This window comes from Ochotona princeps, chromosome 14 (genome assembly GCF_030435755.1).
Source record: "Ochotona princeps isolate mOchPri1 chromosome 14, mOchPri1.hap1, whole genome shotgun sequence".
NCBI classification, from domain to species: domain Eukaryota; kingdom Metazoa; phylum Chordata; class Mammalia; order Lagomorpha; family Ochotonidae; genus Ochotona; species Ochotona princeps.
Genome location: NC_080845.1, coordinates 27,965,543 through 27,980,311, shown reverse-complemented (window position 1 = coordinate 27,980,311; position 14,769 = coordinate 27,965,543). Strand labels below are relative to the sequence as shown.

Here is a 14,769-nt window from a genome sequence, read left to right as displayed (position 1 = left end):
CAGGGTCTACAAAAAAAGAAACCAGTGTTTCCAGAGAACCTGCCATTTCCAAGACAGCGCATAGGGTGTGTTTTTAAGTATAGCAGCTCATGTGGTCTTGGTGATAACTGTCCCACCAGATACTCTGCAGGGCCCTTATTCGATGTCAGAGAAAATTGGGGCCTGGAGCAGGAGATACACACATCAAGCCAAGAGGCACACCCAGCTTGGGGGTCCCGGCTGCAGCTGTCTCTCCTACTTAGGCTGTGCTTTGTAAGTCCAGGGACATGGTTTTCCTGAGGCCCTGGGAGGCTGACACACATGCCTCATGTCACCCGTGGGCCTGGGAGGTGACCTGTGGACTGTGTGGAGAGCTACCAGTTCAGCTTCCACCTTGGTAAGCACCCAGGGCCTTACCTCTCTTGCTGTAAGTCTGGCCTTCAGGCTCACAAGTGGACACTGTTGTCAGGAGTTTGGGTCAAGTGGACCTGGTTTTGAAGGGGTCTTTGTGTTGATCTATACATTTAGGAGGCACCCTAGCACCACTGTACCTCTCCTCCATGCTGGGGATATGCTCGCAGTGAGGCCACAGGCTGCATGTCTACCCAGTACTGTTCTTGAAGGCTGACCTGATCTGCTGAGAGCTGCTATAAGGTCCTGGGCATGTTGCTTCCCTTCTGTAGACACCATCAAGTGTAGCTGTCAACCAGGGATAAGCCCAACTGCTCTGTTCTCTCTCCCCTGGTCTGCTATGAGGCCCCTGTAAGGTCACATGATTGGAGTGCTCTGTGGATAGACCTGTCTACCCTCAGGGAAAGGTGGTGGGTTTCTAAGGACCCTCCTTTAGCTGTGGTGGTCTCAGCACTGGAGGGAAGTGTCCCGAGGCTGCCTCCACCCTCATGATACTCTAAACCCAGCTACAGCCTCACTTCTGTTTCTGCAGGGTCCACCTGGCTTACCTGGCCCTCCTGGCCCCCCAGGACCACCTGGAGCTGTGGTGAACATCAAAGGAGTAAGCTGGGAGTAGGAAGGAGGAGGCTTGGTTGGAGGTGTGGGCCAACCAGTGCTGGGGTCATCATGGCCTTGCCTCTCTATTGTTTCCCACCCCACAGGCCGTTTTCCCTGTACCTACCCGACCGCACTGCAAGACACCAGTAAGTAGCACACAGTCACTGCCCAAAGAGTAGGGCTTGTGTGGATAGTAACTCAGAGATGTAGCTCAGCCTCTGGCTGGGGCCCTGTCTACCTGCCAACATCCTCTCTGATGTCTTCTATTACCTACATGGGGACCATTAAATGACCAGAAGCATCTAGATAGCAGATGGTGGCAGCAAACTACTGTCACACAGTACGTAATGACGGTTCCACTGATTATACCTGTGTTACAATGGTGGTTCCATTAGCTCGTGTCAGCTAGTGCCCCGTGGCTGTCCTTGGCTGTATAAGCATCACATACCGAGGCATTACTCTCTGCTGCTTGCACAACTATGAAATTGCCTCAGTATGTGTTTCTTACAATTCATCCTGTTTTTAGGTGGCATAGCTGTATCTTTTTTTAAACATTTATATTTTTGAAAGGCAGGATTAGAGACAAAGAAAGAGATTTTCCATCTGCTAATTTACTTTTCAAATGACCACAATGGCTGGGGCTGTGCCAGGCTAAAACCAGAAGCCACGAAACTGCAATTGCACATCGGTACAGGGACCAAGCACTTGAACCATCTTCCACAGCTTTCCCAGGAACATTAGCAGAGATAAGAAGTGGAGCAGCTGGGTCTCAAACTATTTCTGACAAGGGATGCCAACATCATAGGCAGCAGATTAACCTACCATGCCACAGTGCTCACAGCCCCTGTACACTGGATCTCCCAAGGAGGCATATGGTGGCTGTATGCGTCCCTTAATATAGTTCAAAAAGAAGGGGGAAGACAGAGTCTTTTGTTATTGTGACCACATAAACATCATACTCAGAGTGGCATACAATTGGAGAAATAGAGCCCTTAGAATTATACAGGTGACAAACCAGCAAAACAAACCAGCCCTGTAGTCTTTGCATTGGTGCTTTGGGGCTGCAACTTGTCACTGACCATGCTCTGGTCTTTTCTAGTGATACATCACCACACAGTTCCCAGTATGGCAAGGCAGGGGTCCCCTCTCCCATGCCTGCTGAGAAATTCATTGACAAGAGGTTGTTGTCATGGGACATGGTGCAGCTGGTAGTGTAACACAGGTCTCCTGACCTCCTGGTGGCAGGTGCAGGGGCTGATCCAAGGGCTCACTCTCCTGGTCTCCCCACCAGTCAGCAGCACTGTGCCTGAGGTTTCCCCCCATAATGATGAAGAAAGCTTCATTAGCAGGGTGGCAGACGGGCCTCCCCTGTGCCCAGGCATGAGTCACAGGACTGCATGTGTTCCTTCTCTCATTCACTCAACAAATATTTATTGAGCACTCATGGAGTGCCAAGTGTTCTGCCAAGCCCTGGGGATACAGGAGTGAGCTAGACAGGCGTGGTCCATGCTCGCAGGGGCTCACTGATTATGACTTACAGATATTCCTTATAGTGGGTGTGTAATTGGCGTTGGCCGGAGCTAGTGATGAGGCTTGCAAATGACGCAGTTTGACTGAGTACTTCCTTACACTGTCTTGTTGGAGCTGCAGCCCAGGAAGTAGAGGGTAGACAGGACCTGCCTGTGGAAAATGACAAAGGGCTCACTGACTCCTGGCTTTGTGCAAGGGCAGTAACATCCTAGTCTGTTTCTGTTGATGGCTCAAAGACAGACACAGAGTATCCATATGGAGGGACCCTCCTGGGAGGGTGTGCCATTCCCTCACTGTGTAAGAGAGTCAGAGAAGCAGTAGGTTGGTTCCGGGGCCCATGGTGATTGGGTGCTAGGTGCTTCCCATGGGTGGTTCATGTGACACCTACAGTCATACCAGTCTGGAGAAATTTCAGGAAACTTCACGAAAAATGTCACTGCAATGACCAGGGTCAATGCTGAGACCCTTGGCAGTAACACTGGCCTTTGGGGGAATCATGGATTTACCGCCCTAAAAGAAGCCAAGCACAGGGTAAGAGCCTATTTGGGTGACTTGCCTTTCAAACTGCCTCATTGAGCCCCATGGGAGCTGGGGTACTGGCTCTCAAAGTGCATATTTTAAAACAAGAATGCTGCCTCTCACATGCAGCAGCCTTTCCAAGTTCCTTCTCATCCCAGCCCCTTCCGGTCCCACTGTGCTTGGCAGCTCATGCTTGTGCAGAGCAACTTTATCAGCAAAGCTGCAAGATAGCAGCTGGCCCTGCAACCTTTGTCCTTAACTTAGAGATGTTTTGCCTAGAAGATTCCCTCCCCACCTCCAGCCCCCAGTCTTCTTTTGGTGGCTTCTGAGCAGCTTGTGACCCTTGCCTTGTAAGCATGGAAGGAGCCTGGCACCAGCCAGACCCTGAGGCACTAGCCAGACCCTGAGGCACCAGCCAGACCCTGATTTCATGTATCTGCTGGGAAAGAGGTGAAAGTGGTAACATAAAAACAAGATTGTGGGTGGCTCCATCCTCATACATAGGAAATGTAGGCATCCGGGAAGGGACAGTCTCTAGATCAGTCTGGACCCCAGATCCCTGACATTTAATGGGGATCTCATAATAACCCCCTGAATCTGATGATAACCCCCTTAAATAGGTACCACTCCATCTGCTTCTGTTCCTAATGCTCTTTTTTGATTCTGTGCAAAAGCTAAGCTGATGGCTGACCTGGCCTCAGGCCAGTACAGAGACCAAAGTTCAGATGCCAAAGGAGGTCAAGGCTCACCTTCAGCCAAACCATCACCCACCATACTTTGTTGCTTCAAAGCCTTGGACTTGTCCTTTGCTGGGTTTGGGGGGCCAGTGGGTCTCAGTTATGTCTGCCCCAGCTCAGCTATATGCCAAGTGGAGCTTAAGGGGTCTTAGGGGGCTCCAGAGCCAAAGCGATGGCTTCCTGATCCTGGGACCTCACCACTTCTGCCAATGTCCCACCCCTGAACTATGATCCCTCCTGTGTGTGTAGATGCCAGGGCCAGGTTCTCAGCATCTGACTTGGCCTTTCCTTCTCCAGGTTGGTACCACTCATTCTGGAGACCCAGAACTCATCACCTTTCATGGTACGTACTCCTTGTTTCATCTTCCTGATCTGGCTTCAGGAACCTCTGAAGGAGATGGTTGTTTTGTGCCCTGTGCTGATACAAAATGAATTCTGAGGGAGCTGTGACCAGGTGTAGTGGCAGGAGTGGCAACTAACCCAGGCTGTGGATATGGGCACCTGTGGTTTTATCACACATCTGTTTATACTGCTCATGTTTGACTGCTCTTCTGATAGTCAGAAGGCCTCCATTTGTCCATTCATTTGTCCATAAAGCCTTCATTGACTCCTTGCTGAGTATCATCCCACGTATGGCACTGAGACAGATGAAACCTATAGATCCTGTGCTACTTTGTCTCTGAGTCTCTGGGACTCTGTTAATGGAACTAATAGTTAACACAGCGCATTAAATCAAGAGCTGACACAGGGAAGGGCTGTGGGAGCTTAAAAGACCTTTGCCACAGAGCAGCTGTAGCAACCATCCTCTGGGAGAAGATTAGGGATGCAGAGGCTTGGGCCCCTCCATACACCCTGCCCCATCAGCACCTGCCCTTTCACAAGCTCCTGAGACAGGTGGGATAACCAAGCTTGGACATTTGGTTAGTAAACATCAGCTTGATCAAGACTGCATGGAGGGCACACTGGAGAGCAACAGGTGCCCAGAGAGGGGGCAGACAGACATTTCTGAATGTCCTGGCCCATGGGGGAGAGAACTTGTCCTCCTATTCATTCGTGGATCTTGATCCTATTTCCCTATCATCAAGCTGGTGGTGGTGAGTTCACTGAATTTGTTTTTGCTGTCCATGGTCTTGATGTAGGAAGGGAGGTCTCCCCAGGCTCCTGCAGTCCAAGTTCCCAGGCTCAAGCAACTGCCTTGGTTTTGAGGGTTCAAGATACAGGGCTGCATTTCCCTGCTGCAGCAGCCACCCTCACACCTCTAAGGCTCACAGGCCTCCACCCATGTTGGAGCACTCTGAACCCCCAAGCCTCATCCATATGCTGTAACTCCCAACTCCACACTTGCTAGCCTCGGCCAATCTGTCACACTGCTCAGAAACCAGGACATGAATCTACTGCCCACCCTACCTGAGTTGCTTACCCCTCCATGTCCTCCCAAATGCTGATGCCAGGAAAGGCTGTCTTCTGAACCCTCCAGTGTTGAAGACCTGGGGGGAAGCATAGGGTTGTAATGCCAGTGCTGTGGAAGCAGTGATTCCAGCTGGTCCTGCCGGGAAGTGCCTTGGGTACCGTAACATTCCCTGAGTTATGGAAGACGACTACTTCACACTCTTGGCTGTGTTCATTGGGCATTCCCAGGAGATCCCTTTGCTCTTTTTATATCCTGTGGTTGCATAGGTCCAGCTGAATTGAGCTTGGACAACTGATCCCAAGCTGAGCTCCTATCCACACCCATAAGAGTTTGTAGTAGCCTCTACGGGTCTCCCACAATACATGGCTGGTAACAATATGTACTTCCCTGCTTTGTGTTACTGTGAGGTGTCTCTATCTCCCTGGTGTCACTGGAATTTTCAAGATCAGGAATTGGGTTGGATACACTTGCTTCTGCCCTCTGTTTCATTTAGCAGAGGTAGTTTCTCAATAGGCCTTTATTTGAGTTGGCGATAGAGGATCAGTTTGCAGCTTACCTCAGGAAAGATCAACCTAGAGTGAGGGTGATTTTCCAAGTTTCGTGTTTTAATATTCATGTATGTTTGGTGGCAGGAGTTAAAGGAGAGAAAGGATCGTGGGGTCTACCCGGCTCAAAGGGAGAAAAAGGCGACCAAGGAGCCCAGGGACCACCAGGTATTCCAGCTCTTGTTCTAGACCTCGCCTTTGATTTGTGTTCTTGAGAAATGCAACTGAATCCAAGAGTAAGATTAATTGGATCAACAGCCTGGCCAGAAGCTCCACCATGTTCCCCGGAGACCCCATCATGGGCCTAGCCTGGCCAAGTTGGAACATTGACAAGAGATACCAAAAGTTCCATCATTCATGCTTCACATGCAATCCTGGGACTGGCCCAGGATCCCCAGCATCTGTTGCTGCCTCAAGCCCGGCTCTGACTCTCATTAGCTAAGCCAAGGCATGGCTCATTTCTAAAGAAAAAACCCAGGGTTGCCAGCCTGGTTCATTTTCAAACTTCTGCCATTGAGATTGTGGTTTGACTGAGCATTTCTTTCTCAGGTCCTCCAGTGGATCCCACTTACCTGAGACATATTCTCAACAGCTTAAAGGTGAGGCTCTCTCTATGAACTAGTTGGTCTATGTCCTAATCTGGGTCATTTATAAAGAATAAGGGTTCATTCAGCTCTTGGTTTCTGGAGGCTGCATCGGATGCCGGCCATGATACAGGTGTGACCTCCCTGCAGAGTTACCAGCCTGCTCAGGGCATCACGTGGTGAGAGAGAGCAAGGGAGACAGAGAGAACTGGCTCTGATAACCAGGCCACTCCCTTGATAACCCATGAATCTGCTCACCCATGAATGAATTAATCCCCTCCTGAGAGCAAAACCCTCGTGACCCAGTCACCTCTCAACGATCCCACCTCTGATGACTATTAACCTGTAACTTTGGGGATGCCATTTGAAGGACACCGTTAGACCTAAGTAGCCTGTTTCCAGTTTTTCTTGGGCTCATGTCTGAGACTGAGTTTACCCCACTCTTACTGTCTTCCTGTATTCTCTCTTCCAGGGGGAGAATGGAGATAGGGGAGTCAAAGGAGACAAAGGTGACTCCAATGACAACTTCTTTGTGTCTGGGCCTCCAGGCCTGCCGGGCAGTCCAGGCCTCACTGTGAGTAGTGGTCATATTCTCTGGGGACTGGCAACCTGCTTTGAGGCCTGCCAGTATAGTTCCTGAGACTCCAGGGTTCATGGTAGAGTCACAAGCTGGAGGCAGGACCTGGGGTTCAGCCAGCTCTTCCCACCTGCTGCTGTTGTTGATTGGTGGGGAAGTTGGTGGAGATCTATGGAGGGGAGCCAACTGACCAAACCACAAACCCATCTGCCTTGTTCATGTAAACAGTAGAAATCTCACTCAATGCAAAGAGCTATTAATAATGAGCATTTTCAGTAGTGGAGGCAAAATGGAAGCTCGGGGAGTTAGTTTCAGCAGAAGCTCAGCGAAGGTGGATGGCTGTTGGATTCTTCCAAAAATTTTCCAAAGAAGGGTCTCCTGGGTAGCTTGGCCTCCCTGGATTGGTAGATTTCTCCAGGGAGAAAAGCAAGCCTTGTCCCTGGAGCCCAGGTTTTGACCTCAGGGTCCACATGATTGGCCCCAAGGCTCATGTGGAAGGTAAAACCAGCAAGCTCAGCCTGCTGCTTCTAGCTCTGCCTCTAGCATGACTTCTCCCTAAGCCTTGATTTCTTCATCTGTGACATTTAAAGGCCATGCAAGTCATTGCCAAGAACCCGGCTGACTCCATGACTCCCTGAGCTTCTCTGTGGTGTCTGTCAGCACTCCTGGGCTACTGCTCTTGGGGCCTGCATCTCCATGAACAGCACCCAAGATGGAGAGTAATAATATAATATAATATAATATAATATAATATAATATAATATAATATAATATAATATAATATAATATAAATAATACAATACAATACAATACTCATAGCAGTATCTGGTGTCCCTGGACTCCTCAGGAAAGGAACAGGTGACACTTCTAGGATTAACCCTCCTTCCTCCCCTCTGAAGTTGTGTGCTTGCCTGGACAGGGCCAGAAAGGAGAAACTGTGATTGGCCCCCAGGGACCCCCTGGCGTTCCTGGCCTGCCTGGGCCACCTGGATTTGGAAGACCTGGTGCTCCTGGACCCCCAGGACCCCCAGGACCACCGGGACCTCCGGCAATTCTAGGAGCAGGTTAGTACTGTGGGCAAGGTCCTCCTGTGATGCTCAAGGTTGCCATGTCTGGGTGGCATTGTCACCACCACACTGTCTATTGAAGGCTGTTTCCTCAGTGCAGGCTGCTTTCTATTCTATTGTAAAAATCGAGATACAATTTATACCTCATAACATTCCATTTAAGGTGTACAATTCAGTGGTTTTTAATACATTCATAAAGTCACCCAGGCTGCCCTGCTCTCACTCCTGAACATTTTCCTCACAATGAAAAGAACCTTTGTGCCAATTAGCAGTCCCTCTCTGCTACCCACTGCCCCTCCCCTAGGATCTTTGGAAGTGTTTATCCACTTCTTGTCTCAGGATTTGCCTATTTGGGACCTTGCATATGAATGGAGTCTCATATAAATTACACATGCAACATACGGTCCTTTTTGCCTGGCTCCATCATGTTTCTGTGTCAAAGCATGGATCATTCCTTTTCATGGTCAAATAATATACCATGGTATGGGTACACACTTTGTTTGTTCATTCATCTGTTTCTGGACGTTTAGGTGATCCCTACGTTTTGGTCATTGAGGATAGTGTTGCTGTGACTCCTCATGTGCAGTGTGTGTGTGTGTGTGTGTGTGTATGTGTGTTTCCAGTTCCCTTGGCAATACGTATGCCTGGGAGTCATATGGTAATTCTATGTCGAACTTTTTGGAAAACTACTCAACTTTTTTCCAAAGAAGCTACACATTTTATATTCTTGATAATACTGTGTAAAGGTCCCAAATTCTCCTTATCGTCACTTGTTATTGTTATGTCTTCATTATATCTTTTTGAGTATAGTCATCCAATGAGTAGAAAGTTATATCCTGTGGTGGTTTGGGTTTGCATTTGCTAATAACTAATGATGTTGAATATCTGTTCATCTGTGGGAAGACCCTGTCTGACTTTACAGTGGATGCCTTGAGATGCAAAGTGGATAGAACCTGGAATTTTATGTGGCTTTGGGAGCTGAGTAGGAGTCATACAACTAGGGGCCAAACACAGAGTAGGTGCAGGGTGCAAAGAGTTTGAGGTTCTTAGCAGCCTTGGAGACCCAGGACACCTTGCTGCATTGAATAAGGACTGTCCTTCATATTATGTGCCGTTAATTCACAGTTTACAAAACACTTGCATAGCCATTATCATCACTAACCTTCACAGCAACCCTGGAGGGAGATGAGATGGGTATTATTACAAAGCTCATTTCATGGATGAAGACACTGGAGCTCCGAAAGGTTAAGAGACTTGCTCAAGGTCATATATACTACATGGCTGGGATCCCAATCCAAGTCCTTCTCTGACCTTCTGTCCATCAGACATTTATCACTAATGTATGGATGTGCAAGTCCCATGTTGGAACTAAAGACTTACATGCAATGACCCAAAGAAACAAAATCATATGCAGTAATTTTATGCGACTTATAAAAGTAGCTTTAACTCTGCCAAGAACTTTGCAGGCATTTTGAGGGGCAGGGGATTAGAGAGGTAGAAGAAGAACCTGTTTTATGACTGCTTAGGGGAAGGACTCATGGAGAGTTCAAGGTTGTTCTGGGATCTGCTGCCTCAGTTTTTGTAGTGGAGTGTGTGTGTGTGTGTGAGTTCATTGCACGTATGGAGTCCAGATAAGACTTTGAAAGGCACTGTTACTCCTCAAAGGTTGTAGAAGCCCTGTTTGAATGCTGGACAGTTGGTAAAACACATTCTTTCTCTGTATTCCCCTTGGTTTCCAGCACAGCCCCGTGAAGGAGCAAAGCCTGGCCCCATTTCACAGAGCTGCTGTTTCCTCAAGATCCTCTGCTACCACCCCCTGGTAGCTGACAGCTCAGGGACCTGACTGTGTCTTCCAGCCCCAGGGTCAGAGCTCCTGTTACTACACCCACACACACCCACACTTACACATACAACTGCCGCCACTGCCTCCCACAGCCGCTAGCACCTTCTCTTCCTCCTTCTGAGCCCACTTCCTCTGCTCAAGGGTCACATGATTGTCTCTGGGGAGAAATAGGGCTGATGAGTCAGGATCTGTTTCTATGCAGGAGTCTGATTACTTAAATCAGCCTTTACAAACAATAACAGCATAATGAATTTATGTACTTATAAAATTGGAAAAATCTCAGTATGACTTGGACTCAGCTCCTCCCTGGACCAGTCATTTTGGCCTAAGATGTACTCTGGGGCCAGAACACCCAGGGTGCAGGTGCAGAGTGGTACCTTGCAACATGGAAGTGAGCTGATCCCAGAGGCACTTTTCCGAGTGTGTTTTTATAACTTCCCTTTTCTGCTTTGTTGTAGCTGTGGCCTTGCCAGGCCCACCTGGCCCTCCAGGGCAACCAGGGCTTCCGGCAATCAGAAACTTGGTGAGTAGCATTGCCCATGGATATGTTGTCATTATCCCACTTTAGATGGGCTTCGTGAAGACTTAAGAATGTGCTTAGGGACCAACTCTCTTTTTATTTTAGAATTAAGACTCTGTGGTGACAGAATTAGTACTACTTCACAAATCACAAAGAATACATTAGTATCTGTTTAGGTGGCTTGTGAAATTAAAAAGCCACAGAACAGAAAAATATTTGTTATCTATATTCTACCCTTCAAATCTTTAATGGACTAAGCTGCAAATCTTTAACAGACTAATCATGTAGTGTTGTGTTTCAAAGTAATATATACTTTTGTTTTTAGCACAAAGCATGTTGTGGGGTAGACATTTAGCCTGGTGGTTAAGACACATCCCAAGCCAAAGTACTTGGGTTGAATTCCTAGCTCTGGCTCTTGATTCTAGCTTCCTGCTAACACAGACCCTGGGAGGCAGTGGTGACGATTCTGGTAATTGGGTTCCTACCAATCATGAGGAAGACCCAGATTGGGTCCCGCGCTCCGGCTTCACCCTGGCCATTGTGAATATTTGGGACTTAGCAGATGGAACCAAGCTCTCTCTCCTTGCATGTGTGCATGCACGCGCACACAAAGCGCAGCATTCTGTCTTTATATCTCTCTCTGCCTCCACAATAAGCCAACAATTGAGGGAAACAGTAATGATGCTATGATTCTGTGTGTGGTACAATAAGCCTTTCTATGTTAGAGTACGACTGCTGTTGACTGTGTGAGTGTGTGAAATGCTGCCACTCAGTTGAGAGCAGCCATTTTCTCGGCAGATCACAGCATTCAGCAGCATGCACGAGATGCTACAGCAAGCACATTTGGTCATAGAGGGGACATTTGTCTACCTGAGGGACAGCACTGAGTTCTTCATTCGCGTCAGAGATGGTTGGAAAAAACTACAGGTAATTTTGTCATTTTCTTGAACAAACTGCCTCCAAATACCCTCTGAAAATTATAGTTTACTGTTCATAAATACTACTTTTGTGTGTTGAAAATAAGCGTGCAGATTCTGGTGGGGGTTTCATTGTCAATGTCTTGTTTCCCTTGCAGCTTGGGGAGCTGATCCCCATCCCTGCTGACAGCCCGCCGCCCCCTGCACTTGCCAGCAATGTGAGTAGTCCCCCAGTCCCTGTGCCTCCTTTGTTCATCAATGTGTGCCCCGGTGTCCCGCGATCTGCAGCCCCCTGTTTTCCAAACTGCACGGCAAACTCTGCATGCTTGAAGATCTAGTGGAATTCTAGACATTACCGGGTACCCATAGAACATTCTCTCAATATAATATAAGGAGAGCTGGGTCCAGAGCCTCGAGACCTGCTGCCCTCGCCTGCTGAATCTTCCTTGGAAAAGGGTTTCCACCCCCTCCCTTGGCCTCAATTTATTCATCTGTGAAATCAGTGTTTCACATGAGTGTTAAGGCTTGATGCCCCCTGCTTGGTAAGATCATGGGCATTGTGAGATTGTGCACAATTGATGTTGTGCTTCTTTGAAGCCATGGCCACACTTAGAAGCAGGTGCTATCACCCCCATTTTGCAGATGGTGAGATGGAGGCTTTGAAGAGGTGGTTTGCTCCAGTAAGTGAACAGGCCGACCACCAAACATGGGTCTCCTGCTTCCTTAGTCCAGTGCTCTTGATAACATACCAGTCTCTTTCCAAAGTCAACTTTCTATTCTTTATAGTCACTCCTACATATCCTGGTGTTTGACAGACTGAATCTGCAATCAGCACTGATACTTTTCCTCTTGTCTTACCAGCCGCATCAGCTGCAGCCTCAACCTCCACTGAACCCTGTTCTAAGTGCCAATTATGAGAGGCCTGCTGTAAGTACAGTCCGCACATTCACTCTGCACATGCTAGAGTGTGTGTCTGCTCTGCTAGGCCTCATACTTGGTGCACACTGCCTACCATCAGGATGCTTACAGACTAGCGAGAGAGTATGAGTGGCAAACACAGCAGAGGCATTGTTTGGATGAGACAAATACAGGATGCTGGAGGGTGGGGAAGGTCCAAGAAGTCTGCCTAAAAGAGGTGGCCACCAAACTAAGACCTATAACATAATTGAGTATAGGGGTGAGCCAGATAGATCAAAAAAGGGTGGGAATTTCAGACATGGGGAAGATGAAATGAAAGGCAAGGGAAGTGCTGTGTGTTCCTATGACTAACTATTTCCATCTAGTCAAAGGCAAAAAATACAGAAGTTTAGTCTGTAGAGGTGAGCCAGATGAATGCTGGGCCACACTAAGGACTTTGACCTTTGCCTGTGGGTAGTTGGGAGTTGCTGATGGGTTAAAAGCAAGGAGAAAGCTATAATAAGATTGATGTTTCAGGAAACACCTTGGTTCTAGTATGTAAATGTATTGGAGGGGACTGGAACAGTGGCTCAGAGGTCAGTTAGGAGGCTCCTATACCATCTGAAGTGCACCCCAACAATGAACATGTACTCAAGGAAGTGGAATGGAGTGACATCAAGGAGACAGGGCTGACTAATGTGGTCATTGATTGGATACAAGGCAGCGAGAATGGGAGACCAAGCAAGAGACCCAGGTTTCTGCCTGGGTAATTACATGTTGATTTTTTCCTTTCCCAGGACGATTTCTGGATGGGGATAAGTCAGTCTTACTCTGTTTTGCTAGCTTAAGTAAAGATCTTGCTCAAATAATTACATGTGACCTGCGTGGGACTCAATCACGGGAAGCATGCTCAGGCCTGGGGACTCTGGTCTGTGCTACAAGTGTGCTTCACTATCTCTATAGAGTTCCTTCTAGAAGGATCACTCTCGCTTCCTCCATGCATCCCACACCCCAGCACAGAGGCTGGTTATGTGAGCATGCCCATGGCTCTGAGTTGCTGTGCCATGAGCTGCTTGTGAACTGCAGAGCCCAGCCTGATTTCATTCAGCTCCATCTTGGGAGAGATAGACTGGTGGTTTCCCTTGGGTTAAGTACCCACTGTTAACCCAGTCAGGAGTAGCTGAGGGAAGGAGGCTGAAGATCTCAGGCCAAGATTGTGGGTATACTCTCCCAAGAAGTAGGCATGGACCTGACCAACACCAGACACGTATCTCACATAGGGCAACTGTTGACTGACGAGAACCCAGTTTGGGGCCTGGTGAGTCTGAGGTGCTGGTGGGATGCCTGAATGGAGACCACCTGGAGGGAATGGGAGCTAAGGACCCAAAACCTGTGCTAGGACCTGACCTGGGAGACACAGCAGTTATTCCAGAAGTGGTGGCATTCCTGAAAGAGGAAACTGTCCAGCAAAAAAAGGATCAGACTATGAAGAGCAAAAACAAAAAGATGCTGATGAAAGAAATACGAGAAGGGGACTGGGAAGCCATAGCCAGAGAGGAAGAAAGAATGCCAAGCCGGGTGGTGGCCAATAGTGTCAGAGGCTGCCAGGAGGCCCATAAAAAGAACTGAAAGGTGTCCTTCAAATTTAGAAACTAGAGTGAGGTATTGCAGGAGCACATCAATTCTTTGAAGCTGTCCTGCTGGCTCTCTAGAGAATGGCTATGGTGTTGGTGAAACTATAGGTGACTTACTATTTAGTCTTCATTCTTCTTAGATGTTGTGAAAATATAATATAATGCATGCAAATTGCTTTTGAGTTTGTAAAATATGAATCAAAAAAATTCATCCATTACCTCTGCTCATTTGTCTCCAAACTCCCCTCTTAATCCTCAACTGATAGGATTGTGCGTTGCTATAAAGTCTTCATAGCATCTAGGGAAACACATATTCTAAAATATCTGGATCTTCTTAGGAACATGCGGCTGTCTTGGGACTCGATTTGCCTCTTACTGTGCTCTTTTTCTTACTTTTTTCAGCTGCACCTGGTGGCCCTCAACACTCCATTTTCAGGGGACATTCGAGCTGACTTTCAGTGCTTCCAGCAGGCCAGGGCTGCGGGACTATTGTCAACCTATCGAGCATTCTTATCCACTCATCTACAAGACCTCTCCAGCATTGTGAGGAAAGCAGAGCGATACAGCCTTCCCATAGTGAACCTCAAGGTAATGACGAAACTGGTTCCTTTCCCTTCCAGTCCCCTGGCGGCCATGGTCATGACACCCTCAGAATAAGAGCACTGACTCAAGGTCCAGATCTCTCCATGATTGCATGTGAGACTTTGAGTGGGTCACTTACCCACACTGGACCTCAACTTCCTCATACTTATGGTGGCCATTCCTGCTGCCTTGGTCTGTGACTCTTGAATCAGACAGGAGGGAGAATAATAACCTCTTTTGTTTGCTACAAAGAACTTTATTATATTAATAGATAGTGTCCAAGAAGAATGGTAATCCTCATTCCAGTCTGCCAAATGAGAAAACTTGACTCAACGTCACTGCCAAACTAGAATTGCTCTCCTTAACTCCTGTACCTTGCTCCATTCAGGAATACTCTCCAGAAGGCACCAGTTGAGCAA

The 14,769-nt window shown here is 47.9% G+C and overlaps 1 protein-coding gene across 1 annotated transcript in view; it reads left to right on the top strand.

Annotated features, from left to right (window-relative positions):
* Nucleotides 1–14,769, top strand: part of COL15A1 (collagen type XV alpha 1 chain) — a 98,470-nt gene that overhangs the window by 81,556 nt on the left and 2,145 nt on the right. Inside the window, exons 29-40 of the mRNA XM_058672867.1 lie at nucleotides 923–991; nucleotides 1,092–1,133; nucleotides 4,071–4,116; nucleotides 5,817–5,897; nucleotides 6,279–6,328; nucleotides 6,786–6,887; nucleotides 7,810–7,954; nucleotides 10,259–10,323; nucleotides 11,119–11,247; nucleotides 11,396–11,455; nucleotides 12,099–12,164; nucleotides 14,171–14,356. Coding sequence (XP_058528850.1) covers nucleotides 923–991; nucleotides 1,092–1,133; nucleotides 4,071–4,116; nucleotides 5,817–5,897; nucleotides 6,279–6,328; nucleotides 6,786–6,887; nucleotides 7,810–7,954; nucleotides 10,259–10,323; nucleotides 11,119–11,247; nucleotides 11,396–11,455; nucleotides 12,099–12,164; nucleotides 14,171–14,356 — 1,041 coding nt within the window. The remainder of the gene's footprint in view (nucleotides 1–922; nucleotides 992–1,091; nucleotides 1,134–4,070; nucleotides 4,117–5,816; nucleotides 5,898–6,278; nucleotides 6,329–6,785; nucleotides 6,888–7,809; nucleotides 7,955–10,258; nucleotides 10,324–11,118; nucleotides 11,248–11,395; nucleotides 11,456–12,098; nucleotides 12,165–14,170; nucleotides 14,357–14,769) is intronic.